This window comes from Xiphophorus couchianus, chromosome 18 (assembly GCF_001444195.1).
Source record: "Xiphophorus couchianus chromosome 18, X_couchianus-1.0, whole genome shotgun sequence".
Taxonomy (NCBI): domain Eukaryota; kingdom Metazoa; phylum Chordata; class Actinopteri; order Cyprinodontiformes; family Poeciliidae; genus Xiphophorus; species Xiphophorus couchianus.
In genome coordinates, this window is record NC_040245.1 from 24393285 (window position 1) to 24420997 (window position 27713).

At 38.6% G+C, this 27713-nt stretch overlaps 1 protein-coding gene across 1 annotated transcript; it reads right to left on the reverse strand.

The window, feature by feature from the left end:
• Window positions 1-330: 330 nt before the first annotated feature.
• On the reverse strand, window positions 331-23143 carry LOC114162027 (extracellular calcium-sensing receptor-like). Its single transcript, XM_028045773.1, has 11 exons — window positions 22992-23143; window positions 6246-6404; window positions 5836-6139; window positions 4858-4944; window positions 4644-4751; window positions 4374-4540; window positions 3804-4281; window positions 3481-3711; window positions 3248-3371; window positions 961-1433; window positions 331-845 (listed from the first exon to the last, which is right to left on the reverse strand). The coding sequence occupies exons 1-11, from the start codon at window positions 23141-23143 to the stop codon at window positions 405-407; spliced, it is 2724 nt and encodes a 907-aa protein (XP_027901574.1). The 3' UTR covers window positions 331-404.
• Window positions 23144-27713: the final 4570 nt, after the last annotated feature.

Genomic DNA, 27713 nt, shown 5'->3' on the forward strand with positions numbered 1-27713 from the left:
GCACAGAGTCACCTCAGAAACCTTGGGCCTCATCATTCTCTGTTTTGTGAGCTGAGCAAATGACACGACTGCCAAATCCTAGTACGATTCAGCTCTGAGACGTCTTTCATATTTACATTCACGGTGGCGGGAGGTGGAGGTTAATCTCGTCTCCTTTGTGTGACATTGTTTTGTTTCTGAAGTCTTGCGACGGTGTTAGTGTGGGTGGCAGCAGCGGTAGGGAGTGTGTAGGAAGAAAGGTGTGAGACAGAAGGAGGGAAATTCCTGGTTTTATTTTTCTAAGCCAGAGCTTAAATTGATCTTAATAGCTCACTGCTACCATCTGGTGGCAAAATATATCCACAAGCACTTTCTTTCTTTTCTTTTTTTTTTAGGGCTAGGAGATGAAACGAGATGTTTAAAATCTAAAATTTGCTAGAGGGAGCTTTGGACATCAAGTGTTTCCTTGTGTTCTTTTCTGGCCTGAGCAGGATCATGTAACACTTTGGGGCAAAGATGCAACCCAGCAGTCCATAACTGGAGGCCAGGATTGCAAACACTTCTGTGACTGTTGCGTACTTCCCCGGAGAGCTGATGTAGGCGGGAATAAATGCTATCCAAACAGCACAGAATATCAGCATACTGAAAGTGATGAGTCTAGCCTCGTTGAAGCTGTCGGGAAGCTTCCTGGCCAGGAAGGCCAAGAAAAGACAGAGGACCGCCAGGAGCCCGATGTAGCTCAGCACCAAAGCGAATGCAATGTATGAGCCTTCGTCACATAAGAGAATGATAAAGTCTTCCTCACGTGGAATCAGTTGGCGTGGAGCAGGGGGCGCAATGAGCAGCCACACAGTACAAATAAGGACCTGCAAAAAAAAAAAAAAAAAAACACAGATGTCTTACTCAAATATTTTGAGAGTTCTTTCCAGATTATTTATTTTTTTTAAAAAACAAACAAAAAAAACCCCAGCAAAGCCTTACCTGGGTTACGGTACAAATAGCGATGATTGCTTTTTGCTGTGAGGGTCCAAACCATTTAATGACATTGCTGCCTGGAAGTTTTGCATTGAAGGCTACCAGCACCACTAATGTCTTCCCTAGGATGCAGGAGATACAGAGCACAAAGCTGATCCCAAACGCTGTGTGGCGCAGCATGCAGGACCACTTGGATGGCTGGCCAATAAAGGTCAGAGAACACAAGAAGCATAGAGTCAAGGATAGGAGCAACAGGAAGCTCAGCGTCGAGTTGTTAGCTCTGACAATGGGTGTGGTTCTATTGCAGAAAAATATCAGGACCACAATGCAAGTGCTGAACGAGCCGATGAAAGAAATGGCAACCAGGGTGATGCCCATGGTGTCTCTAAAGGAGAGGAACTCCACCCGTTTGGGGATGCACGCGGTCCTTTCAGCATTGGACCAGAACTCCGGTGGGCACTGTGCACACTCTATGGCGTCTAAAGGAGAGATAAAAATGACTTAGCTATGGTACCCAAAGCTTTTTCATGACACCTTTATGCAGGTCTCAGTAAATCAGAATATCATTCAAATATCAATTGCTTTTAGCAACTTATTTCAACAAGTGCATATTCAATAATATATTTTTTCAATGTTTTTTTTCCTTCTTAATGTAAGTTATTATTCCTTTGACTGGAACAATGATCAACATATTTGATGAGGACTTGCTTTATGACTTTGATGATATCATTTGACAAAATGCAATGCTTATCGCCTGTTTCATAACTGATGACTGTATGACGTTTGAATGATCGACCAATAAATCATCGCGTTCATTAGTATAGCACTTTTCAGCAACAAGGCAGTTCAAAATGCTTGACATCATGACAACAAAAACACATCATAGTCAACCATTTTGAAGATCAATAACAGACAACGCATTTTGTCAAGTATCGATGTTGATATCACTAAAATCACCAATCAAATATGTTGGTCAATGTTCCAATTTGTTATGGTTCACAAGCAACCATGAACTGCCTTGTTGCTGAAATGTGCTATACAAATAGATTTGACTTCACTTGATTTAAGGAAAAGCAAAAACTTCTCAGAAAATTTGTATTTTACATAAAAAAACTGTTTTACTCTAGAAATGTTATGCCATCCCTGCCGAATCCTGGGGAAGACAGAGGTCTTGACAGTTGCCCTATACACAATAACACTCTCAACAAGAAGGGTCAAATATTAAAGGTCATATCTAACAAACCTGGCTGTTCAAAGGATGCTGTATGCAAAGGGCAGCTGAGTAAAAGAAGAAAAGTGTAGAAGAAAAAAAAAAAGGCTTATAAGGCAATGTAGAGCTTGAGGGAGATTTATAGATGTACGCAGTGGAGGAGTCACCAGATTGAGTCCTGACAATGCATACTTTGTCGAGCTCTCAGTTTGTTGGGAGGACGCCATGCAAAAGGCCTTCAAAAGGAAAAATACCCTGACCTTGCAGTCAATGTCAGACAGTCAGGGTGGATTTCTAAAAATGTGGCTCGTGGAAGGAGGTTTCTGGGGGTTTTATTGCAACATATACCTTGAGACTGGTCTTGACATCAGTAGTCAAACCTCAGGCCAGATCATCAAAGAGATTTCGAGTGTGGTAGAGTGGAGAAGTTAGCGGTTTTGGCTCAAAAGAATATAATCCCAACCTGTTCTCCCACACAGGAAGGCTGGACAAATCCTTAGAAAAATCTGATGCTTGGCTTACTGGAAACGTCTCATGTGCAAAGTTTCTCATTGGCATGAAAGGGTGTTAAAACCTGACTCAGGGACGGGAACACTGTGTCTCGCATAGTCCTTGACACAGGAATGTGGTCCTTGATACTTGGGCGGGAATTTGAAAATAAATTTAGCTCTCTGAGAAACAGAACTCGGGGTTTTCATTCGCTGTAAGCCTTCACTGTCAAAATTATTAGAAACTAAACTGTTGAGATATATCACACAGTATGCAGCCCTCACGCAGTCTTAAGAGACATGGTCATTTGGACCTCACAAGCTTTTAACTCTGTGTGCGGTCCAGCAGTGTGCACTTTGATTAACTTCTTTTTTTTGGTGTGGTTTTGGAAAATAACGGTTTGATGGGCCAACCTGCACCACCCCCTTTCCTCGCTGTGTGACCATTTACTAACCCTCCCCCTAAGACCGGGGTAAGGATAATCTGCTAAACGAATTTTACTTTTCAAATGAACTAATAAATACATTTTAGATGCACCTGTACAATATGTACAATTATTTACCACAATGGGCCTGCTGAATAATTTTGCCTCACCAGAGAGATTGCTGATCTTCCCCGCTGTACAAGCCACACAGTCATAGCAGCAAACAGGAAAGCTCGGTCTCATCGCCTTCCGTGTGCCTGGAGGACAAATAGTGCTACATACTGATGAGGGAACCTGCAGGCAAAAAAAAGCAAACCTAAGATAAACTTTGTTTCTGATAAAACAGTTTACAAATCCCACATATATTTTGGCTATTTTATTTTCTTTTATTTTATTTTTTTACCCTGGTTCGGTTGCCATTCCACAAAATGATGTCTTCATGGATGTAAAGTTTTTGTTTAACGTCTCCGGTCATGCCATCAAATTTGCCAATGTTGATGAACTCAATTTTCCCATTTGGATTCATCTGCCAGTTAACGAGATCGTACATGGCTGCAGGGTCGCCATTCTCGTCGAATTTAATTTCACTTGCAAATGAATTCAAGTACTGCACTTGCTTTAGGTAATGAAGTAGCTAAACAAAGAAGGTGCGTGCGTGTGTGTTAGCAGAAGAAGTGAATGGGGACGTCTTAAACTGCAGTGAGTAACTTAAACATGCAATTGTACCTGCCAAGGCTGAATAACATCTGGATCTGCACAGGACCTCTGAAAAAAAGGTCCTTCTCCTTTCACACAGCTTTTCATTGCCTTAAGAGCATAGGCGACAGCATACACCGCTTTATAGACGTTGTAGGAAATCCTCAGCTGTGATACATCTGAATAGATATTTGTCACATTCCCAAGGTCTTCCTTTCCAGAGCATGGAGGCTTACTTTCACCTTCCTTTTCCCGACTTGCAGTTTGAACACCCAGGCTGCACTGAAACACCTCTTCCCAGAAGGACACAAGGAAGGGATCCATCTGGGCATCCGATCTCGACGGATTCAAGCGAAGCAGAAAGTCTCGCAATCCCGGAATGTTTGCCTGCTGAATGGCAAAGCCAACCGTACCCTGGAGGATGTGGTGGTACTTCTCGGGGGTGGAAAGTACAGCTGCTGTGCTCCAAGCTTCACTGGCTAACCACTGTATCCCAGTGAGCTCGCTTCTGTATGTAACAGGGATGGAGACAAAAGCACTGAAAGCGTGTTCTCTGTGTATGATTGGTTTCCAGCAGCGTCTAAAACTAAAGTATCAGACCTTTGTACTTCGTCAAACAACGCCGCCGCATCTTGTTCCACAGCAAATACGAGAATCACCTTTGCCCCAGACAGGCGGATGACGGAAATGATGGATAATATTTCCGTCTGCTGTCTGTTCTTAGGGATAATCCTATGAAAGGCAATACAAACACCCAAATTTGTGACCTGAGAGAAATAAAAAAAACCACAAGATCCATAGTGAGCTATATTTTAACGTTAGCTCGCAAAACAAAATATTCATACAAGTATTCATAACTGATCGACCCACCTCATTAGCGAAAATGTTTGCCCCGCCACGACCGTAGGCATCATCACCCGCAATCACACCAACCCACGTCCAGCCAAAATGTTTAACGAGCTGAACCAGAGCGTCTACCTGGGGATACAGGAATGCTTAAATGAGAGAATGTATCACTTCATTATGTAACAGGCGTGGACACTTTTCTGTTTCTGCTCAATGTTTCTTTGTTAAACTCTCTGACCTGGAAGAAGTCACTCGGCATGGTCCTTAGGAAGGCAGGAAACTGCTTTTTGTCACTCAGACAGGCACAGCTGGAGAAATAGCTGATCTGTAAAATGATCACATCTTTGAATAAATGGGGAGTTATAATTAGGAATGGAGAGGTATTAAAGGTAGTGCATATTATAGTTAAAAGTATGGAATAGAAGTAAACTGATTTAACCTTTTTGTCATTTTTAACAAATAAATAAAAAGTGTATCATGTATTTGTACTAAACCCACTTTAAAGTCATCCCCCCATATTAAATCTACAGCAATAAACAACCTCTGTTAGTTAAACATTCAGTAAATCTCAGTGTAAATATGACTCTTGTTCTATGAAGGCCTCAGAAGTTGCTTTGTGAAAATTAGAGCAAACATATTCACAAAGGCCAACTGATACAGTGGTGGTGGTGGAGCTTTTTAAAACAGGGTTCGATTATGAAACAATACCAAGTTTTGCCAATCTAAAGAAAAACTTGTCAATCCAACATCTGAAAATGACATTGGCACAGTGCTTTGCTGCACAAAACCAGCTATAGAATTTTTTTCACATTTGGCCATGTGACAAACTTGTATCTTTTTTTTTTGTTCCCGGGATACACCGAAACAAACATGACTGCTTGAACCAAAAACCCCTTGTTTGCTAGAAAACTGAAACTGCTAATGGCCCCGAGACACACAATGAAACATGATGGAATCATCACAAACATTTCTCTCGAAAAGGGACAAGAAAATTGTCGGTTGCTGCATTTGCATGTTGCCGTTTTCAGATTCTTATTTGTAAAGCATTTCAAAAAGTCTCTATTCTATCTTTTTCTGTTGGTCCTTCACATAAAATACAAAAAAAGTATACAAGAAACCTTGTGGTTGAAGGGGAATAATAAATAAAAATTATAAAAAAAAAAACAAACATTGAATATAAATTGTTTTCAAAGTCACAGTACAAATATGCATTTACTTGTGGCACGGTGAAGACGCCAAGGAAACGAGCCACAACGAGAGACTGAGTGGAGCCTCCGTCTCCTATCACCAGCGGCACGCTTTCATTGCAAGTGCTATTCCTCTGAGTCTTTTCTCCAACCTCTGAGCTCTTCTCACCCCCCATTAGCTCCATGGCAGCCTTCAAAGCCTGATGCGGTGTGCTGCATGAATCATAGATCTTGTATCCGACTGTGATGTTTGGAAGAAGCTTCCCCTCCTTGTTGATCTCTTCGATTGCAAAGATCATAGTTTGCATCCAGCGGAAAGTTCGGAAATTGAATCTGGTTTGAGAAAGTGTTGATAGAACGCTGCATGAAGAAACTTTCTGAACAGGGTGATAACTGGGGTTTTTTTTCCACACACATAGCAACCAATTACAAGTCTTACCTGGTGCATTTACTTTTAGGAGGGTGGGAGGTGAAAGGCAAACTTTGCTCCTCCACCATGTCATGAAGGGAAAAGAGGCCCCCCAAAATGATGTCCCCCTTTTTCTCCAGCACAGGCATAGTATTGGGTATCATTCGACATTGCAGGCTCAGGTCTGGGCTGGAGTTGCAAGGAAATAACAGATTCAAAACAAAACTCAAAAGCACAAACCGGGTTCTCCTTGTAGGAATGACCCCCATCCAAAATAGCTTCATCCTACTATATCAAAACTTCTTCAAATGATAGCACAAAGGGTTGTACAAAAACAGACGCTAAACGATGAACGGAGAAGCACAAAAGCCGACTTAACGAGTTGAGAGGAACGTTACAGCCTGATTCAAAAAGCCTCCAGAGTTCTGTGTCTTCGCAGCCCTCATAAAGAAGAGATTAACTGTCCAGCCTCTAGTGTCATGTAAGAGATTCTGCCCTTTGGCATATATAACATTTCCTTCATCAGCATCAATCTCTCAGAAAGATTTAATTTCCCTTTTGGCTTGTGTTCCGTGGAAAATAATCCCCGGTTTCACAGGAGGCAACGACAAAAACAAAGAGGTGGAACGGGCGCCGAAACATCAGGGAGAAGGATATGAGCTCTGTCATAACGCAGAGTTATGCTTGAGTAAGGTTAATTCAGCCTGCACTGATGCGATGAGGCACACAGTAGACAAGTGTCACTGGGACTGTTAAACTCCATTAGATCCACTTTTTGTCTTTTAAGTGCACAAACAGAGAGACTATTTCCAACATTTTAGAAGATTTGAATCCTGGAAGCATCACTTTCCAAAATTTAAAGTGACTTCTACAACATAAGTATACGTACAACAACAGCGTAGCGTATAAAACAGGTTGAATTAAAAAGATTGATGCACTCGATAGAAAAATTGTCATACTTCTGTTCCAGTTTTTCTCAGTTCCTTCAGTTCATTTCTCTCTTGACTGTACAACAGCTAATGTTTTTTTTTTTCCACCATAATAATTAGAACAAAGAGCAAATCGCTTGTTTAAAATGGATAGATCTTTCAGAGAAATGCAAGTATTTATGTCAATGTCATCAAAATGATAGTCCTGACATCACTGTTTAGAAACAACATACTTAAGTTATAATGTTATAAAACGGGAGAGAATAGTATGGAAACAACTGATGCATGTCCAAAAGGATTAGAAGTTTTTTGGAAGAAATTAAAACTTCCTACCGTGATGAGCTTATGACTTAATATTGTGGTAGGTTGAACTAACAGTTACGAGTTTTTTTTCATTTTGATCAGAGAAATGCATTGAAGCAATTAATTAATAAAATAATTATGTTGTAGAATACACTTAGTACAATACAGCTGAAAAAATAAAAAGGTTTTGAGGGGAAATGTAAAATATGTGAGCTTCAATAACCTAGTTGCATATATGTGCACCCTGTTAAACTACTACCACTGAACCACATTTTGCTTTCCACCACCCAGCATTTCTACAACATACGATCACGTAATCTGAACTTTTGCACAGCCAAACGAACAAATTGTCAACGTGTGACGTCGGTAGACTCGATTGCTGTAATCAAATCGAAAGGCGCGACAAAATTTTTGCTTACAGTTTTTCTTGACTGCTTTCACAGCTGCATCAAAGCAAATAGAAAAAACTATATCTTTCCACATAGGCAGTGTCAAATTATGCTTCTTGCAAAGAATTGGATCCAGTATCAGAAATGCTTTGATGCAAATTTTTTTGATTGCATGACATTTTTTTTTCAAGCTGACTGAAAACGGAAAAACTGTAAATATTACAAAAGATTCTGTAAATGTGAACCAAAATAAAATCAGAGAGTATAGGATTTTTTAAAAAAATCTGTTGCAGTAAAAAAAAATTCCCGCTATTGGTACTCAGTCTGGATCCTTACTGATAAAGAACAACACTTTTTAAGGTCTGCAAATAGATTGTACAGGTGAAGATTTGTGTGACTAGAGTGTCAAACTGGTGCTTCAGTGGTTTCATAATGATCTAGACAGCTTCTAATCGTTAGGAGCAGGTAAGGGAATGTGGACTGTTTGAATGAAATCTGCGTGAACGGTTTGGCAAAGGGTGAGGAAAATGTGCCAAACCAATGAGAAATTCTTATCACATTTCCACGAGGTGTCTTATTCTCTGCTGAAATAGTAATGATGACAACTGAGTGGAATCCCAGGTACGTTAAGTAGGTCAAAGCAATCGAGAAAAGCTGTAAGATTCAAGATGACGCTTTTTGATCCCTGCAGGAAAGTTATTTTGTCCAAACAGCACAAAAACAAATACCAGAAAGGACTACCTATGTTCTTGTTAAAAATTTACTTTAATTGATTACACAATTTAATGTACTTTCATTTCATTCACAATACACCTCAGGCTTTTATTATATTAAATTGTGGTGTAACATGCAAGCGATTGGGATGTTTCACAAATCATTATTACCAACATAAACACTTCAGGCTACACAACAGAGCACCTCAGAGCATGAAGCAAACAAAATATTACATGCAGCCTGTTGTGTTGCCTCTGGCATGTAGGTGTGCCTGCCATCTTAATACGTCCCTGAGTGGCACAAAATGAAGACATGCCGTAAGACAGACTGCCGAGCGCTGGCAGACATCGGGTCCTTTACTTCAAGGCAAGATTCAAGGCTCAAATGAACATGTGCTCTCAGGGGAGAAAGTTAAACTTACATTTATCCCATGTTTTAATGTAAATGCAGCTGTTGGATGATTCAGTTCAGTTAGTAAAACCTGATTAACTCATGTAAATTTATCATTGTACAGGCCTTCATTATGCTAAAAGCACGCTACTGCCATCATGTGTATGAAATTATTACACTTACACAACATAATAATTATGGTTTATACAGCATAATCATCACATTTGCACAATGTAATATGTTTTACAAGATAATTGTGTTTTCACAGCATCTGTTTTCACAGTGTAATTTTTATGTCATATCGTGATGTTGTTTAGAAACTTATTTACTTCTGTGACAGCAATAGACTTCAGTAGAGCAGATAAATATCAATACAGACAGAGAGAAAAAGACACAGAGCTGTCTCAGAGAGCACAGGGGAATGAATAATGAAACAGTGAAACTCTGAGAAACAACAGAACAAACAACATAAAAAATAAGGCAAGGAGCACAGAAACACAAAGTGTTTCTTTTGTGTTATTGAATAAATTTTGTATGATGAAGGTTTCATTACAATCATATTGTGCTCCAATATAAACTGATTTTGTTTAAACATCTTGTAAGAAATATCACTATATGCCAATTGTGTTTTGATTCTTTTTATTAGCACCTATCCTATAACATATAGAGTCTTGCTAGATTAGTAGTTCTGTGTTTTGTCTGCTCTATGAATTATAGGAACCACATGCACTTGACCCAATCCAATTCAAAGTATTTTGTATCGAATCAAGTTCACGTATTAAAAACATGTTTAAATATTTTGTCAGATATGTTGAAATTGTTAGACTTGTTCACAAATCAAGGAAAGTGGAGCAAGAGATTGATGGGCAGACTGGTTCTGTACCGATCTGTAGTGGTAAAAAGAGAACTGAGCCAAACGTTGAATCTCTCGATTTATCACTGAGTCCACGTTCTTAACCCCATCAGTCTGCCATGTTGTGTGTTTGCGGATGGACCCAAAAGCAGCAGGCTTGAGACATAACATTGTGTAATAAAAAAAATGAATCCAGGAGGAAGGGGCAGGAAGGGAAAAAAATAACAGGAGTAGACGAGAGGAACCGGCGAGGAGTGACTGAGAATGAGTAAGAATTAAGTACTGGGAGGTTGAATGCTGAACAAAGACCTGGGCTGATGAGCTAATGGGTTGCAGGTGTGAGGGGAGAGAGCAGAAAGCAAACCGAGGAGAGAGAGAAAGTGGCACAGAGTGCGAGAGAATACACAGGAAACTAGAAAATATATCTAACACTAGAGAATAACTAGACCTAAGAAACATAATAAACTAGAGCAACAAAGAATAACTAGATACAAGAAATAAACATCATAAACTAGAATCACTAAAGGACTGCACTAAAGTAAAACAGAACCAAGACTCATCTAATCAAAAGAAACTAAGAAATATAGAAGAAACAAATGTCAGAACGCAGGATCTAACAGTATGGTCCTGGGGGTTTCAAGGCCAAGACATAAACAGGACTGTACTAGGTGGGTTGTAATTTCTACATGGAACAGAAAAACATGTCACTTAGGTTTGAATCACACTGTGTTATTAGTTAATTTATTCATTCTTCTTTTTATTCCCTAGCCAGAGAATTGTTTTTTTTTATTATTATTATTTTTCTGTCTAATTTAAATAAAATGTTAATGGAAGTCTTGAAAGATTAAGTGAAGGACCCTTCATGACTGCATGCTGCATCTCTTATTTGCCTAAGAGCATTTATCTTACCAATTTGCATCATTAAAACTAAAATGCAGAGATTAAATTATATTTTGTTATTTGAGCTGGGACTGTGACACCACAAACATACCTTAAATATGAGTTTTTTTCTTAATTCATCACATACAAGTGCCATTATCCAGATCACTTAATTACACTTTTTTTTGCCATCTTCAGGCTTTTCCCACTTAATTTAACTGCCAACAGTGAAATAACATAACTACAATTAGTATTAACTTTACTAATTTAATATTAGAAAAAAAACAGAAATCAAAATGTGTTTCATCTGTATTTTGTTTCTGTATTTGTATTTTGTTAATATTTATTTGTATAACATTTTTCATTTTACTCTTAAAAATGCCAGACTTTGTATGAAGCTTTATACATATTTTTGTCTTTCTGATGAGATCACTGTGAAAATAATCAATTCAGGTGTTTTAATCAGTTCTTAAGTAGCATTATTACAGAATGCCTTTTTATTCTTACTTGAGTAACTTCTTAAATTACCATTTTTAAAAACTTTTTTCTTGATATATTGCCTCATGTAAACATCATTATGTCCTCCCTATGCATCTGCAGTACTAGTGTGGTATATATCGTAATCTTCATTGAGGTGCCACTAATGTTGTGGACAAGTTTCTACATTCTGTGGTCTGAATGACAGAATTCTTAAGACAACAAGTTTAGGACCCAGAAATAACATCATTCTACCTCAAGCTGCTCTATGCAGAAGCTCCCTCTGCTCTGATGAAAATTTGCTCTACAGACTTCTTGTAGCCACTCTCTCTGATCGGGGTCCGTCCTGCTTTCTGATCGATTCGGCTAATAACCGTCAGACCGCCTGGGCTCGCTGATGGATTGTGCCGTGAACTTCCATCATTTATCATTAAGTTTTTTATAAATAAATAAACTATATGATGACATAAATCTAAAGCTATGTAACTCAACCTGATCTTCTTACTGAATTTATTCCAGTGTACTAAACAGGGCAGGAAAAAAAAAGAAACATGCATTCTTCCTACATGTGAAAGCACGCATTGTTATATATATACATATATAGAGAGAGTATATACACTGCTCAAAATAATAAAGGGAACACTCAAATAACACATCCTAGATCTGAATGAAAGAAATATTCTCATTGAATACTTTGTTCTGTACAAAGTTGAATGTGCTGACAACAAAATCACACAAAAATCATCAATGGAAATCAAATTTATTAACCAATGGAGGCCTGGATTTGGAGCCACACACAAAATAAAAGTGAAATAACACTACACGCTGATCCAACTTTAATGTAATGTCCTTAAAACAAGTCAAAATGAGGCTCAGTATTGTGTGTGGCCTCCACGTGCCTGTATGACCTCCCTACAACGCCTGGGCATGCTCCTGATGGTGGCGGATGGTCTCCTGAGGGATCTCCTCCCAGACCTGGACTAAAGCATCCGCCAACTCCTGGACAGTCTGTGGTGCAACGTGACGTTGGTGGATGGAGCGAGACATGATGTCCCAGATGTGCTCAATCGGATTCAGGTCTGGGGAACGGGCTGGCCAGTCCATAGCTTCAATGCCTTCATCTTGCAGGAACTGCTGACACACTCCAGCCACATGAGGTCTAGCATTGTCCTGCATTAGGAGGAACCCAGGGCCAACCGCACCAGCATATGGTCTCACAAGGGGTCTCACAAGGGGTCTGAGGATCTCATCTCGGTACCTAATGGCAGTCAGGCTACCTCTGGTGAGCACATGGAGGGCTGTGCGGCCCTCCAAAGAAATGCCACCCCACACCATTACTGACCCACTGCCAAACCGGTCATGCTGAAGGATGTTGTAGGCAGCAGACCGCTCTCCACGGCGTCTCCAGACTCTGTCACGTCTGTCACATGTGCTCAGTGTGAACCTGCTTTCATCTGTGAAGAGCACAAGGCGCCAGTGGCGAATTTGCCAATCCTGGTGTTCTCTGGCAAATGCCAAGCGTCCTGCATGGTGTTGGGCTGTGAGCACAACCCCCATCTGTGGATGTCGGGCCCTCATACCATCCTCATGGAGTCGGTTTCTAACCGTTTGTGCAGACACATGCACATTTGTGGCCTGCTGGAGGTCATTTTGCAGGGCTCTGGCAGTGCTCCTCCTGTTCCTTCTTGCACAAAGGCGGAGGTAGCGGTCCTGCTGCTGGGTTGTTGCCCTCCTACGGCCTCCTCCACGTCTCCTGGTGTACTGGCCTGTCTCCTGGTAGCGCCTCCAGCCTCTGGACACTACGCTGACAGACGCAGCAAACCTTCTTGCCATAGCTCGCATTGATGTGCCATCCTGGATGAGCTGCACTACCTGAGCCACTTGTGGAGTCCGTCTCATGCTACCACGAGTGTGAAAGCACCACCAACATTCAAAACTGACCAAACCATCAGCCAGACAGCATAGGTACTGAGAAGTGGTCTGTGGTCCCAACTGCAGAACCACTCCTTTATTGAGTGTGTCTTGCTAATTGCCAATGATTTCCACCTGTTGTCTATTCCATTTGCACAACAGCAGGTGAAATTGATTGTCAATCAGTGTTGCTTCCTAAGTGGACAGTTTGATTTCACAGAAGTTTGATTTACTTGGAGTTATATTGTGTTGTTTAAGTGTTCCCTTTATTTTTTTGAGCAGTGTATATATATATATATAATTTTATTCAGTGTCCAAGTAAGTGATCTTATCTTATAGGGTGAATTTCACTCACCAAAGTCCAAAGTTTTGTAGTAATTATGTTCTGACAATTTTAGTGAAGGCCTTGTAAAGTCTCATAAAGAAGGAAAACAAAACAGATTTGATGATCATCGCAAAAAAAATTTATTAAATAAATTTTAATTTAAAGATCTCTTGGTATTATAATTCAATTAACTAAATGAACTTAAAGATTAAATAAAACATCAACGTAATCTTTAATCGTCTCTAATTCTAAACAGACATTTTTTAGAATTAAACTACAAATTTTAGGCTTCATTGTGGTCTTAGAAAATATAAAGCATATGTGTTTGTATGACATAGCTTATTTTCCCAGGGAAAATAAATCTTTTAACTTCTGGAGGAACCATGTCGGTGTGACTTGTTTGTGTGACCATTAGGAACATGGCAAATGAACCACACCTGTTGTTCAGATCAGATGTGTTTTTTGAACATCTGCAGAAGCATAACACACACTTGGGAAACCCTGAAACTTGTTTTTGTGTTTGTGTGTATCAAGAGGTGACATCCTTACATCATCTTCAAACTGCCAATTTACCTTTTGTCCAATGATATTGAAGGCGGAGGGTGGAGGCTGAGGAGGTGTGGGGTGTGTGTGTCTGTGTGTGGGCGAGGGAGGGGGTGGAACGGGCATGCAGGGACAAGCAAGAATGACTAGATCTATGCCAGAGGCTACAAAACAGGAGGTCACAGGTGTTATGGTGGAAATTAATTAATTTAGGTTGTACTGATTATTAAAAAAAACACAACGCAAACTTAATTGGAGAGACTAAATTGCGTCATTTGTTTTTCCCTTTCAACTGTAAATATGGCAATCGATATGAAGTTGAGAAGTAGTAAACTAATGTGTGACAAAAGCTGTAGTTAATATACTGAAATATTATGTTTTGTGTCTTGAATATAAAGATTGATACTGGAATTAAAAAAATGTCTTTGACATCAGTTCCAAACCTGTTGCTTTATCATTAAACCATTAGTCAATAATATTTAATAATTGCTACTAAATTGTGGAGAGGTCAGAAGTTTTATTTAAATCCTTTACTTCTTGTTTTAACGTTATAGGACACACTGCCTTCTGTCAAAGTCTCATCTCTTTTACTGAGTGTGTCACCTTTATACCCTCGCAATTCAAATAAATTCACTTGATTCCCTCACTTATAAAACGTTTTTATACATCTGAAATATATTCACTGAAACACAGGCCAGTTCCTCCATCTTTATCTATGTGGGCATTCCTAAAGAATAGAGCGCTGTATCCAAGCGTGTTCATAGAAAGCTGAGTGGAAGGAAGAAGTGTGGTATAAAAACATTGAACAGTAGTTGAGATAACTGCAACCATCCTAAAGAGGATTGTCAAACAAACTCCATCGACTTAAAACAAACTCCTACAAATGTTTCTCTAGATTAATGTAAATAATTAATAAATTAATAAGTTATTAATAACTTAATATTACTAATTAAGTCACATACAATATTAAATATTATATATATATAGCCTATATATAGTATATGTGTATATGTGACTTAATTAATAATGTTATAAATAACTTAAGATATTAAGTTAATAACTTAATACCTTTAAGTTAATAACTTAATACCTTAAGTTATTATTCACTTAATATTAAGTGATTAATAACTTATTAATTTGTTAATAATTTACATTAATAAGTTCTTAACTAATTAACTTAATTTAATAACTTAAGTTAAAACTAACGTATCAACTTAATGAGCCAATAATAATGTATTTAGCTAATAAGTTAACTTCATAACTTAACATAATAACTTAAGTTAAGCTATTAACTTAAGTTGAATGAAGCCGAGGCATAGATTCAAACTGGAAGACTCTTCATCTTCCTCATCTTCCTCTTCTCCAATCATCAGGGTCAATCCTTCATAAAGCCCGGCGATTTCTACACAACCTCACATGACCTTACAATCTACAGTAAGGTCATGATGCCTCTTTGTAGAGATCCCTGGCCTTCCTTCTGTTTCCGTCCTCCTCTTGTTTTCTTATTTAGAAAGATCCTGCTGCTCGGATCCACTTTCTACGCTCTGATCAGGAGGATCTCAGTGATGGATGAAGATGAAAGTTGAAGATGAAGTTTCATCTCTACCAAAGCCCTGCCAGGCTCCTGATGCCTTTGCAGTTCCTCTAAATGGCTTGGCAGGCATTCTTATCTTTCCCTAATTCAGTGCTTCTCAATTCCAGTCCTCAGGCCCCCCAATGCTCTGCATGTTTTAGATGTGCCTCTGTTCCAGAACAGCTGATCCAAATGATTGCATGAGCTCTTCTCCAGCCATAAAGTACTGCAGAAGTCTGTTAATCACACACACATTCAATCCAGGTGTGTGGCAGAAGGGAAACAACATGCAGAGCAGAGGGGCCTGAGGACTGGGATTGAGAAACACTGCCCTACTGACATCTCTACATGCACCTTCCATATACCCTCGAAGGCATCACTGTCCCTTTGCTATTTCCGTCATCTCAGTTTTTCTTGTACTATTATTCTGCAGGCACCTATTTACCTTTCCCTTTACTCACCATTGCAGGCTCATCCAGCCCATTTATTTCCTTTCTATTCTCAAGTAGTCTATACCTATTCTTCTCTACAGGTACGCTTGTCTTTTCCTCTGGTCATCTTCTCAAGTATTCTTTATCTCATCCGACCTTAGTTCGGTCCCGGTACCCTCTTTCATTTGATTTTTGGGGGAAAGACGTCTCTAATCCTTCTCTGCGGCGGCTCATCCTCTCTGACGGAGGTTACCAGAGAGGATGAGCCACGTCTTCTGCCAGGGTCCGAGCGTCAAAGATTATCTGTCAAATAAACTTTCTAAAAGACACTTTCTCTCTGCAGGAGTATTTGCAGGCCGAAATGTAGCCTGGGCATAAATTCAAACTGGAAGACTCTTCATCTCACCTGTCCAGCCAATCACCTCATCATGCTCCTCCGTAAACTTTCTAATAGCAACTTTCACTCTGTGTGAGCCTTTCCTTGAAATACATTTATGTCAAAGATGTAGCAAATTTTACCTTTGACTTCTTAGCGCTAAAGCCTTGACATGTGTAATTATTTCTACTCTCATTGCTATTTTTAGAGGAACAAGCTCCTCTTGGTGTTCTCAAGGTCTCTTATTTAGTGAAAGTGTGTGTCAATGTTTTAATAGCACGAGAAAAGAACCTTCTGAAAAAATTGTCTTTCTTTTTTTGGTGCCTCTTCAGTTCGTTTTCAAAACATGACACAACTATATTGTCGACTAAATTATGTTCGATAAGGGCCAGCGTCCTTCCAGAGGAGCAGCCTAAAGTTTCAGTGATGTTCTTGAAAACTTTCTGGCACAGATGAGGAATGCATTTCTCCTTAATCTGAAATTTCTGTCTCTCAACTCTCGCCCAGATTTTCCCACAAGTCGTTCTTTCGTGGCTTCCAGGTGATCAGGAAAGCAACATATCTTTGCCTTCTTGATGCTTCTAGACATCAACAACTTCACGAAAAGCCGATCTGTGTCTTTCCTGTCTTTCTCAGACACTCCATCCTCTGGAATGCCTGAGAATTTCTCTGAGGAAAGATTTGACTTTCTCAGCTTTATAATTTTTCTCCTCATCGCTAGAAGTTCCTGGATCATAATGGTGACTTGTTGTATCAAACAATTGAATCTTACACCCACCTGGAGCCACTGTGTGGGGTTGTCTTTGGTCAATGGAGATGTGGCCGCCGATATTACATGTTTTAAGAAAAGCATGTTAAACATCTCAGTACTCTCTGTCTGGAAGTCCTCTTCGATGTCCATGACTCGAGCAAAAGCCTGAGAAATGATGTTGCCCATTGTGGCTTTCAAGTCTTTGTATTCATACCGGCAGTTCTTGATGTCCAAAATCACATCTGAACAGACCTGTGTCATGTAGTGCAACAAATATGCTATCCTTTTTCTGATTCTTTGATCTGGACATCCAGATGCCAGATCTTCCCACTTTCCTTCTGGAATATAGTGGATAAACTCCTCGATTGCAGGAATCAGAGTCGTCCACTATAACCTGGAGCGCATTTCTCAGTACAATTGAGAAACCCATCTTGCTGGTGTACACTCGAATCTGCTACCACTAGAACCGATATCGAATGTGGGAGAATTTTAGCTAAAGGAGTCTTATAAAAAGTAACAGGGCGGAATGTGACATCACAAACTATGACGGGTCAGCACAGGAATACATGCAGCCATGTGATGTAATTCACCTACAATTTTTTTTTTTTCTTTCTTTTACAAATTATGCTTTGGAATGATGCAGACACAGCTATGGTTGTCATGTGTCACACTTCTGTGAGCTTTGTAACTAGGCAGCTGCTAAGAAGTTCCTATGACAGCAATAAACAAGCCATAAGCAGAGCTCTTGTCTGTTCCTACCTAATTTATAAACAACGTAAGTACATTACAACTATTATTATTACAATTATTGAGTACACTACCCACCTCTGTGTAATGCTAAGATATATAGTGCTTACCGTCGTACTTACTGCCGAGCTAGCAAAATTAGCTTAGCTGAGGTAGCTTTTATCTACAAGCTAACAACACGGACATGTACCAGTCCAGTCTGCCAGTCACCATAACCTTGCTATTCACAGGAAGAGCTCGTACGTCCTTTACAAAGCAGTTTAAACACTGCCACTCTTCCTGTTCATTAAGTAATGAAATAGGTCATAGTAAGAGATCGAGGCAGCTTGAACCCATCTTCTAATGTTTTCATTCTCTGTTTCATACGGGTCGATTCCGACAGCAGCGATTTTGTTGATATACATTTCTCTCACACACTGGTAAAGAGTGTCAGTATTTTTTTTTTTCCGTTGGTCTGGAAGCCATGGTTTATCTAGGTTTTACTCTGCGCTTGCTTGCTAAGATGGCGCGGATCACTTCCGGTTCAGACTTGTGGGAACTATATTTCGAAATGGTGCATGTTTAAATACATTAAATAAGAAGAATGGAGCTCCGGCTTCTAAAAAAATGCCAATTAAACTATTTATGTAATTATTCCACTCCATTGATTGATGTTTCACAATAAATTATTGCACTGAAGTAGATCAACCTCTGTTATTCACATTAGAAATGAGACATTCTGCAGTGCCTTAATTTTATCACTTGATGGCAGTGTTGCACTTTTTTACTGTTCTTCAAGGACAGAAAATAACAATTTATTTGAACTAAACCAAAGGATTGTAATACAAAAAAGAAAGAAAACACAATGATACAGTATTTTACAATTCATAATAATAAGAAATATAAACACTATAAACAATTTAACATGTAAATGTTATATTCCTTCCCGTGTATTTCTCTTGTTCTCTTGAAAACAAGATCAAAAAAGATATTAAGGGCAGTTCACAGCACATGGAAGGGTGGAGCTGGGGAAGGAATACCAGTTTTCCATCTGCTGTATCCAAGGGTGCTAACTGAAAATTTAGTGGAAGGAAAAACTTTGTCAAAAAAAGGGGTCCAGGCAAAAGCGAAAGCGTTTAGAGGATAATGAGACAAAGACCATTCAAGAGATTCATGAGGCATCGATTGCAGCCAGAGTCTGAGCATTAACAACACAGATGAATCCAGAACATGCATGACACCTATCACATCGAGGTTTATTTTTGTTTTGTTTTTCCCCAGAGGCTCTTGGGAGCTGTCCACAATAACAAAAATACTGCTGTTAAAGTTCCATGTGAGTTTTACTATCTGATTTGAATTATTAAAATAGTTTTAACTTATTTTATTATAATGTAATATATTGAGATATACCTGTATTTTTAAGTCCTATACATCATTTTCAGGCTTTCGTTACATTTGTTAACATCTAAACTTGTTGAATGCATAATGTGCACAAATCCACCATTATTTATTTGTTATTTATTTATTTGCTTGGAAGATGTTGGACTGGCCTGGGAGTGGACAGTGGAGGTTAACAAGGACCCCCCAATTTAGATTTTGCTCATCTGAAATTAGATTTTCTAAAACTAAACTGGGGTTCTTCTCAGATAAATATACCAAATTAAAATAACATGTTTTCCACCTTTCATCAACGTCACTGTGAGCCTGTTAGACTATAAAATGTGCTTCTGTGATTAGTCAGCACAAGGGGGCATCGTTTGGTCCAAAAAGCTTTATGAAGTGTGAAAAGTGCAAAAATACCCTGATTACAAAATAACACAATCTATAGCAGAGAGGCTGGACAAAAAACACATTGAAAATAAATTTATATTGTTAAAATTGGCTTATTTGAGGTTTTTATTCTGCAGTTTTAGTCTAAAATGCACACATTTATGCTTTCGTGTGCAGCTATTTTGTAAATAACGATGAAAGAAAATTGTGGGAAAATGTCAAAAAGAAAAATGATACGTGGCTCTTTTAAAAGATGCTTCTGTAGATCAGTGTGCAGCATCTCACTTTTATATATATATATATATATATATATATATATATATATATATATACTGTATATATATATACATAAATATATATAAATATATGTGTATGTACACACACACACCCCTATATATGTGTGTGTGTGTGCGTGTGTGTATAATATTCAATAGTATATGTGACTTAATAATATTAAGTTATAAATAACATAAGGCATTAAGTTAATAACTTAATATTAAGTTATTAATAACTTATTAATTTATTAATAATGTACATTAATAAGTTCTTAACTAATTAATTTAATTTAATAACTTAAGTTAAAACTAACTTATCAACTTAATGAGTCAATAATAACTTATTTAGCTAATTAGTTAACTTCATAACTTAACATATTAACTTAACTTATTAACTTAAGTTAATAATAACTTAAATTATTAAGTTATGTATTAAGTTATAAAGTATGTTGATGCACTATTGTTTTATCTTCTGCAATACATGCATAAAAAACAGTTTTAAAACAAACACCTGTCATAAAAAAAATTAAATTATTTGCAGGTGAAAGCACCATTTAGAGAAAAGAATAATAATTTTGTATCTTAAAATGAATACTTCACACAGCTTCACAATGACAATAAAAAACAGCTTTGGATTTTTAAAGAAATCAATTTCTAACTAAATTGACATTTTTCACACAGTTGAATGAAGCCGAGGCATAGATTCAAACTGGAAGACACTTCATCTTCCTCATCTTCCTCTTCTCCAATCATCAGGGTTCAATCCTTCATAAAGCCTGACGATTTCTACACAACCTCACATGACCTTACAATCTACAGTAAGGTAGATCTCCAATTAAAGCAGCAGGAGCTTTCTAAATAAAAAAACAAGAGGAGGACGGAAACAGAAGGATGGCCAGGGATCTCTTTGTAGAGATCCCTGGCCATCCTTCTGTTTCCGTCCTCCTCTTGTTTTTTTATTTAGAAAGCTCCTGCTGCTTGGATCCACTTTCTCCGCTCTGATCAAGAGGATCTCAGTGATGGTCAGATGAAGCTTTATGAAGTTTCATCTCTATCAAAGCCCTGCCAGGCTCCTGATGCCTTTGCAGTTCCTCTAAATGGCTTGGCAGGCATTCTTATCTTTCCCTAATTCAGTGCTTCTCAATTCCAGTCCTCAGGCCCCCCAATGCTCTGCATGTTTTAGATGTGCCTCTGTTCCAGAACAGCTGATCCAAATGATTGCATGAGCTCTTCTCCAGCCATAAAGTACTGCAGAAGTCTGTTAATCACACACACATTCAATCCAGGTGTGTGGCAGAAGGGAAACAACATGCAGAGCAGAGGGGCCTGAGGACTGGGATTGAGAAACACTGCCCTACTGACATCTCTACATGCACCTTCCATATACCCTCGAAGGCATCATTGTCCCTTTGCTATTTCCGTCATCTCAGTTTTTCTTGTACTATTATTCTGCAGGCACCTATTTACCTTTCCCTTTACTCACCATTGCAGGCTCATCCAGCCCATTTCTTCCCTTTCTATTCTCAAGCAGTCTATACCTATTCTTCTCTGCAGGCACGCTTATCTTTTCCTCTGGTCATCTTCTCAAGTATTCTTTATCTCATCCGACCTTAGCTCGGTCCCGGTACCCTCTTTCATTTGATTTTTGGGGGAAAGACGTCTCTAATCCTTCTCCGCGGCGGCTCATCCTCTCTGACGGAGGTTACCAGAGAGGATGAGCCACGTCTTCTGCCGGGCTCTGAGCGTCAAAGATTATATGTCAAATAAACTTTCTAAAAGACACTTTCTCTCTGCAGGAGTATTTGCAGGCCGAAATGTAGCCTGGGCATAAATTCAAACTGGAAGACTCTTCATCTCACCTGTCCAGCCAATCACCTCGTCATGCTCCTCTGTAAACTTTCTAAGAACAACTTTCACTCTGTGTGAGCCTTTCCTTGAAATACATTTATTCTGATTTCTTCCTAATCCCTCCTTGGAAGAGGGAGGTGACAGATATTCTCAGCAGGACTCCCTGTGAAATGGAAGTGTTAGTTGTTCCAAGCTGAGTTTTACAACCCTGGAGGAAACTCTGCTTTGTTCTTTGTGATACAAAGCAGTTGCTTTGAAGCTATACAACGTGTCCCATTCGACGCCGTGCTTGGAGCAGGAAGGATTTAGATTGTAGATAACATGTGTTTAGTTAGTGATTGTTATTTAGCACTGCAACTAAAATGCTTTGACCCCACCCTTTTTGAGTTGCAGTGCTCTCTGTGATAGGGTTCCTAAAATCAATAAAACAGAGGAGCGGGAGATGTGTTTTTCAGAGCGGTAGGAGATTTGTAACTGAAAGCACATCTCTGTCCGTTCTCCTCGCGAGAAACAAAGAATCTAACTCTCTTGTCTTTCCTGTGTTTGTTTAAAATTGTCTCTAATAGGTTTATGTCAAAGATGTAGCAAATTTTACCTCTGACTTCTTAGCGCTAAAGCCTTGACATGTGTAATTATTTCTACTCTCATTGCTATTTTTAGAGGAACAAGCTCCTCTTGGTGTTCTCAAGGTCTCTTATTTAGTGAAAGTGTGTCTCAATGTTTTAAAAGCACAAGAAAAGAACCTTCTGAAAGAATTGTCTTTCTTTTTTTGGTGCCTCTTCAGTTCGTTTTCAAAACATGACACAACTATATTGTCGACTAAATTATGTTCGATAAGGGCCAGCGTCCTTCCAGAGGAGCAGCCTAAAGTTTCAGTGATGTTCTTGAAAACTTTCTGGCACAGATGAGGAATGCATTTCTCCTTAATCTGAAATTTCTGTCTCTCAACTCTCGCCCAGATTTTCCCCACAAGTCGTTCTTTCGTGGCTTCCAGGTGATCAGGAAAGCAACATATCTTTGCCTTCTTGATGCTTCTAGACATCAACAACTTCACGAAAAGCCGAACTGTGTCTTTCCTGTCTTTCTCAGACACTCCATCCTCTGGAATGCCTGAGAATTTCTCTGAGGAAAGATTTGACTTTCTCAGCTTTTCGATTTTTCTCCTCATTGCTAGCAGTTCCTGGATCATAATGGTGACGTGTTGTATCAAACAATTGAATCTTACACCCACCTGGAGCCACTGTGTGGGGTTGTCTTTGGTCAATGGATATGTGGCCGCCGATATTACATGTTTTAAGAAAAGCATGTTAAACATCTCCGTACTCTCTGTCTGGAAGTCCTCTTCGATGTCCATGACTCGAGCAAAAGCCTGAGAAATGATGTTGCCCATTGTGGCTTTCAAGTCTTTGTAGTCGTACCGGCAGTTCTTGATGTCCAAAATCACATCTGAACAGACCTGTGTCATGTAGTGCAACAAATATGCTATCCTTTTTCTGATTCTTTGATCTGGACATCCAGATGCCAGATCTTCCCACTTTCCTCCTGGAATATAGTGGATAAACTCCTCGATTGCAGGAATCACAGAGTCGTCCACTATAACCTGGAGCGCATTTCTCAGTACAATTGAGAAACCCATTTGGTGGCGTACACTCGAATCTGCTACCACTAGAACCGATATCGAATGTGGGAGAATTTTAGCTAAAGGAGTCTTATAAACTGTAACAGGGCGGAATGTGACATCACAGACTATGACAGCACAGGAATACATGCAGCCATGTGATGTAATTCACCTACAATTTTTTTTTTCTTTCTTTACAAATTATGTAATGAATTTATGTCATGTGATGTCACACTTCTGTGAACTTTGTATGTAGGCAGCTGCTAACGAGTTGCTTTGACAACAATAAACAAGCCATATAGTGAAGCTCTTGCCTATTTCTGCCTAATTTATAAACAACATAAGTACATTACCACTATTATTATTACAATTCTTGAGTATTCTACCCACCTCTGTGTAATGCTATGATAAATAGTGCTTACCGTCGTACTTACTGCCGAGCTAGCAAAATTAGCTTAACTGAGGTAGCTTTTATCTATCTAGCTAACACGGACATGTAGCATACATGTATGTTACATACTTACTCTGCCAGTCACCATAACCTTGCTATTCACAGGAAGAGCTCGTACGCCCTTTACAAAGCCGTTTAAACACTGCCCCTCTTCCAGTTCATTAAGTAATGATCTACGTCATAGTAAGAGATCGAGGCAGCTTGAACCCATCTTCTAATATGTTTTCATTCTCTGTTTCATACGGGTCGATTCCGACAGCAGCGATTTTGTTGATATACATTTCTCTCACACACTGGTAAAGAGTTTCAATATTTTTTCTTTTCGTTGGTCTGGAAGCCATGGTTTATCTACGTTTTGCTCCGTGCTTGGCTGCTAACCCAGAGGCCAAAACAAGTATTTTATTATCATAACATTTTCAGTTTAAATGATACATTTAATGTCTGTATGGTGGTGTAGGTAAACTCTATTACTTTTGTTGACAACCTTATTGGAACCTGTGTAAATATGAACACGGAAGATTTTCAATGGAAATGACCAGCCACATATCCTTGATTAGAGAAGTTGAATTGGAAGAGCCTCACAGTCTGGTCCTAGTGGCATGCGTGACAAATTGCAGGCTTCAGCTCAGTTCCACAACAGATCATTTTAACCATGACCTCTTCTTAGTCTATCCATCATAGCCTGAATCCTAGTATCCAGAGAGCGAGCTGCATTATCGGAGTCCGTCATCTAGAATCAGGGACAAAAAAAATCCTGATTCCTAGTTGTATTCAAATTACAAAAATTTACATCATCACTGAGAAAACATATTTTGAACAATTTTAATTAATTTCCTATTTTATTTTTTTTTTTTTAGGAATTATCAATAAATAAATATCTTTAGATTTGTCTGCTCTGTTGTCTAACCACATTACTTTTTAGGGAGATGTCATGTGACTTCTTAGGTTTTCCATTTTTCTGCCTTACTTTTCAAGTTGAATTGTATACAGTTTACAGCAATAGCACAACAAAGTCAGGAGGTGGCAGCATTGTACAACATATATTTCTGTTTCACTGCTATTAAACAAAGGGTGGTTTGTAACAGTGTGTCTTTCAACTCATTATCTAAGCCCATATTGGTCTGATTATTATTGTACCGTTTGATATTTGTTTTATTTTTTTCCCCTAGTGAGTTCAATCTTTTATTGGTGTATTCATAGACATTGTAAACAATTGCTGAGCCAATTTCCACATTCTACAGGATTAGATAAAGGCTCATATAGTCAAACGTATCCTATACTTCGAGTTTCGTTCAACATTTCTATGAGCAGCACAGCGAGTTGGTTGAACACTGCTGTTATACTGCATTAATGGCTCCTGCTTAGGTTGAACCTATTTTCTGATACCCTACTTCCTCCCACAGAGAGGAATGTCCAGGATAAGAACATTTTCAGTTTAAACGATAGACATAATGTCTGTATGGTGGTGCAGGTTTGCTCTATTGCTTTTGTTGACAACCTTATTGGAACCTTTCTCTGTGGAGTTCCATGTTCTTCCTGTTTATTCATGGGTTGTTCCACTGTACCCTAGCTTTCCTCTGCAGTTAAAAAACTGTACCAATGATATCATAAGGTCTCAGTAAGGGTTTACTGAGACCTTATGATATCAAAATGTAATGGTATTTCTCTTCCAGGTGAAGTCTATCAAAGTAAAACAAAGTGTAAGCTATTTTAATTATTGTAAGGATAAGAAGCTATTTAAAGCTGGACACTTCATGTAGATGTCAGGTAGTTTAAAAGTTGTTTTCAGGTTTTCAAAGTCAACTAATAAATATGTCTCATCTGGCTGCCCAACAACACCCAGTTATTGAAGCATTGAGGAGGCCACCATCCCTTCTAAGTCATTTCTGTAACTGCAGTGTGGTTACCTCGTAGACATTTCTTTTCACGGACTGGATACAAACAATTTGAAGCCTGTTAATCCATTTATTTTAGTCAGGTGTGTAGCAGTAAGAAACCTAAAATATGCAGGACCAGGGTTTGCTCATTTTGGGGACCATTGTTCTTGGTGTGTCTATGAACATTTGCGTGAAGCCCAGATTTATTTATTTTGTTTACTGATATTGGTTTGTGCACTGGCAGGGACATTTCCAGTTCCAGTTAGAGGGTGGTGTCAAACACAAAGCAAATGAGGAAGATCACGATCCAAAGAGTGTACCAGAAAGCTTGTTTTAAACAAATAAATCAAGAGATCTCTTGTCTTCCAAATGTACATGATTTATCTCTGTAATAACAAATATTTACATATACCGAATAAAGACATACACAGGTCTTCAAGTCCTAAAGTTTGAACAAGGTCATACAATTTAAAAGACAATTATTCTTAATATTGACCAAATGTAGGTAAGCTTCTGAATTTGAAGAAAGCTGCAAAAAGAAATCTCTAGTAAATGCCATTACTAAGTTTTCTGGTGATTGGCAAATAGAAATAATTGTTGCAAACAAGAAAAGTTTGATTTGTTTAACTTCACACAGAAAAAAAAATATGTATGCTTCTTTTTATTCGGCATATGCAAACTTTTGTTTTCAACTGCCTTAGATTTTACAGATTTCTTGTTGTGGACTTGGTACACTTGATAGTTGGTAGCTATAGGCAAGTTATGTTTCAGAAATGTATTAAGATTATGTAACTTTTGCCAGTTGACCAAGCTCACAAAGCAACTTTGTAGTGAAAGACAGATGTGTACAAAGTGTCTCTATAGTCATTATTAAACTATGATGCAACCACTCTGAAGGAAAGTTTCCAAGTCAAACTATAAGAAGATTATGTTGTTGGGATGGAACCATGAACTCTACAGAGGGTTTGTAGGCTTGTTAAAGTGCATGTAAGTCACAACCATACCCAAGGCACATGTACCGTTTGTTTTTCTAAATCAGTTCCCAAAAGACCTAACAAAGCAGGTCTAAGATGTTTCATAAATTAGAAGTCCTATCTAAACATATTCAAACAAATAAAATCCTTTTAATTAATAAAAAGGACATAGGATGGCCTCAAAACATCTCCTGGGGCCGGTAAGAGAGAAAAACATCAAATTAAATACCACATGGCTCACTGCTTAACAATTGTGTTTAAATTTTTATTCTGATCAGTTGACAGAAATGCAACTTTTAAGTCCCTTGTCACTGTCCAAATTTCAAAGTGAAATTACGTGTTGGGTAAAGTAGTAAGAAATAAACTTTTTATGTGGACTGTAATCCACATTTAAAGAAAGCTAATATTAGGCCTCATAAGTACAATAAGATGTTTAGCTACTACATGTGAACTGCACTAACCAGTGAAAAAGTAAGACTGATTTTATTGACAAAGTCTTGTAACTCTAGAACTCCAAAAGTACAGTGACTGGAAAATGCAAAAAAAAAAAAAAAAAGACAAAACACATTTTTTATTATTGGGCCTTAATGTGAAAATAATATATATATATATATATATATATAGGAGAACCTCCCTGAGGAACTGGAGAGGGCCTGGAAGGTGAAGACCACAGTGGTGCCTGTGGTCATCGGGGCCCTCGGGGCAGTCACCCCCAAACTGGACCAATGGCTACAACAGATCCCAGGAACAACATCAGACATCTCAGTCCAGAAATGTGCAGTCCTTGGCACAGCCAAGATACTGCGCAGAACCCTCAAGCTCCCAGGCCTCTGGTAGAGAACCCGAGCTCAGAGGATAAGAACCACCCGCGGTGGGTGAGAAGGGAATTTTTATATATATATATATATATATATATATATATATATATACTGTATATTACTGACATGGTTCCTGGTTCTGGATTATGATCTGAATTGGGATTAATATCAAAAAAAAAAAAAAGTGGGTTGTTCCGATCAGACAAAAAGAGGCTCTATAAACTTAAGGTTTTGCTTTGTTTTATGAAGTCTTACCAAGTAGATCTATTTTCTGTGCTGTGCGTCAACTCATAGAGC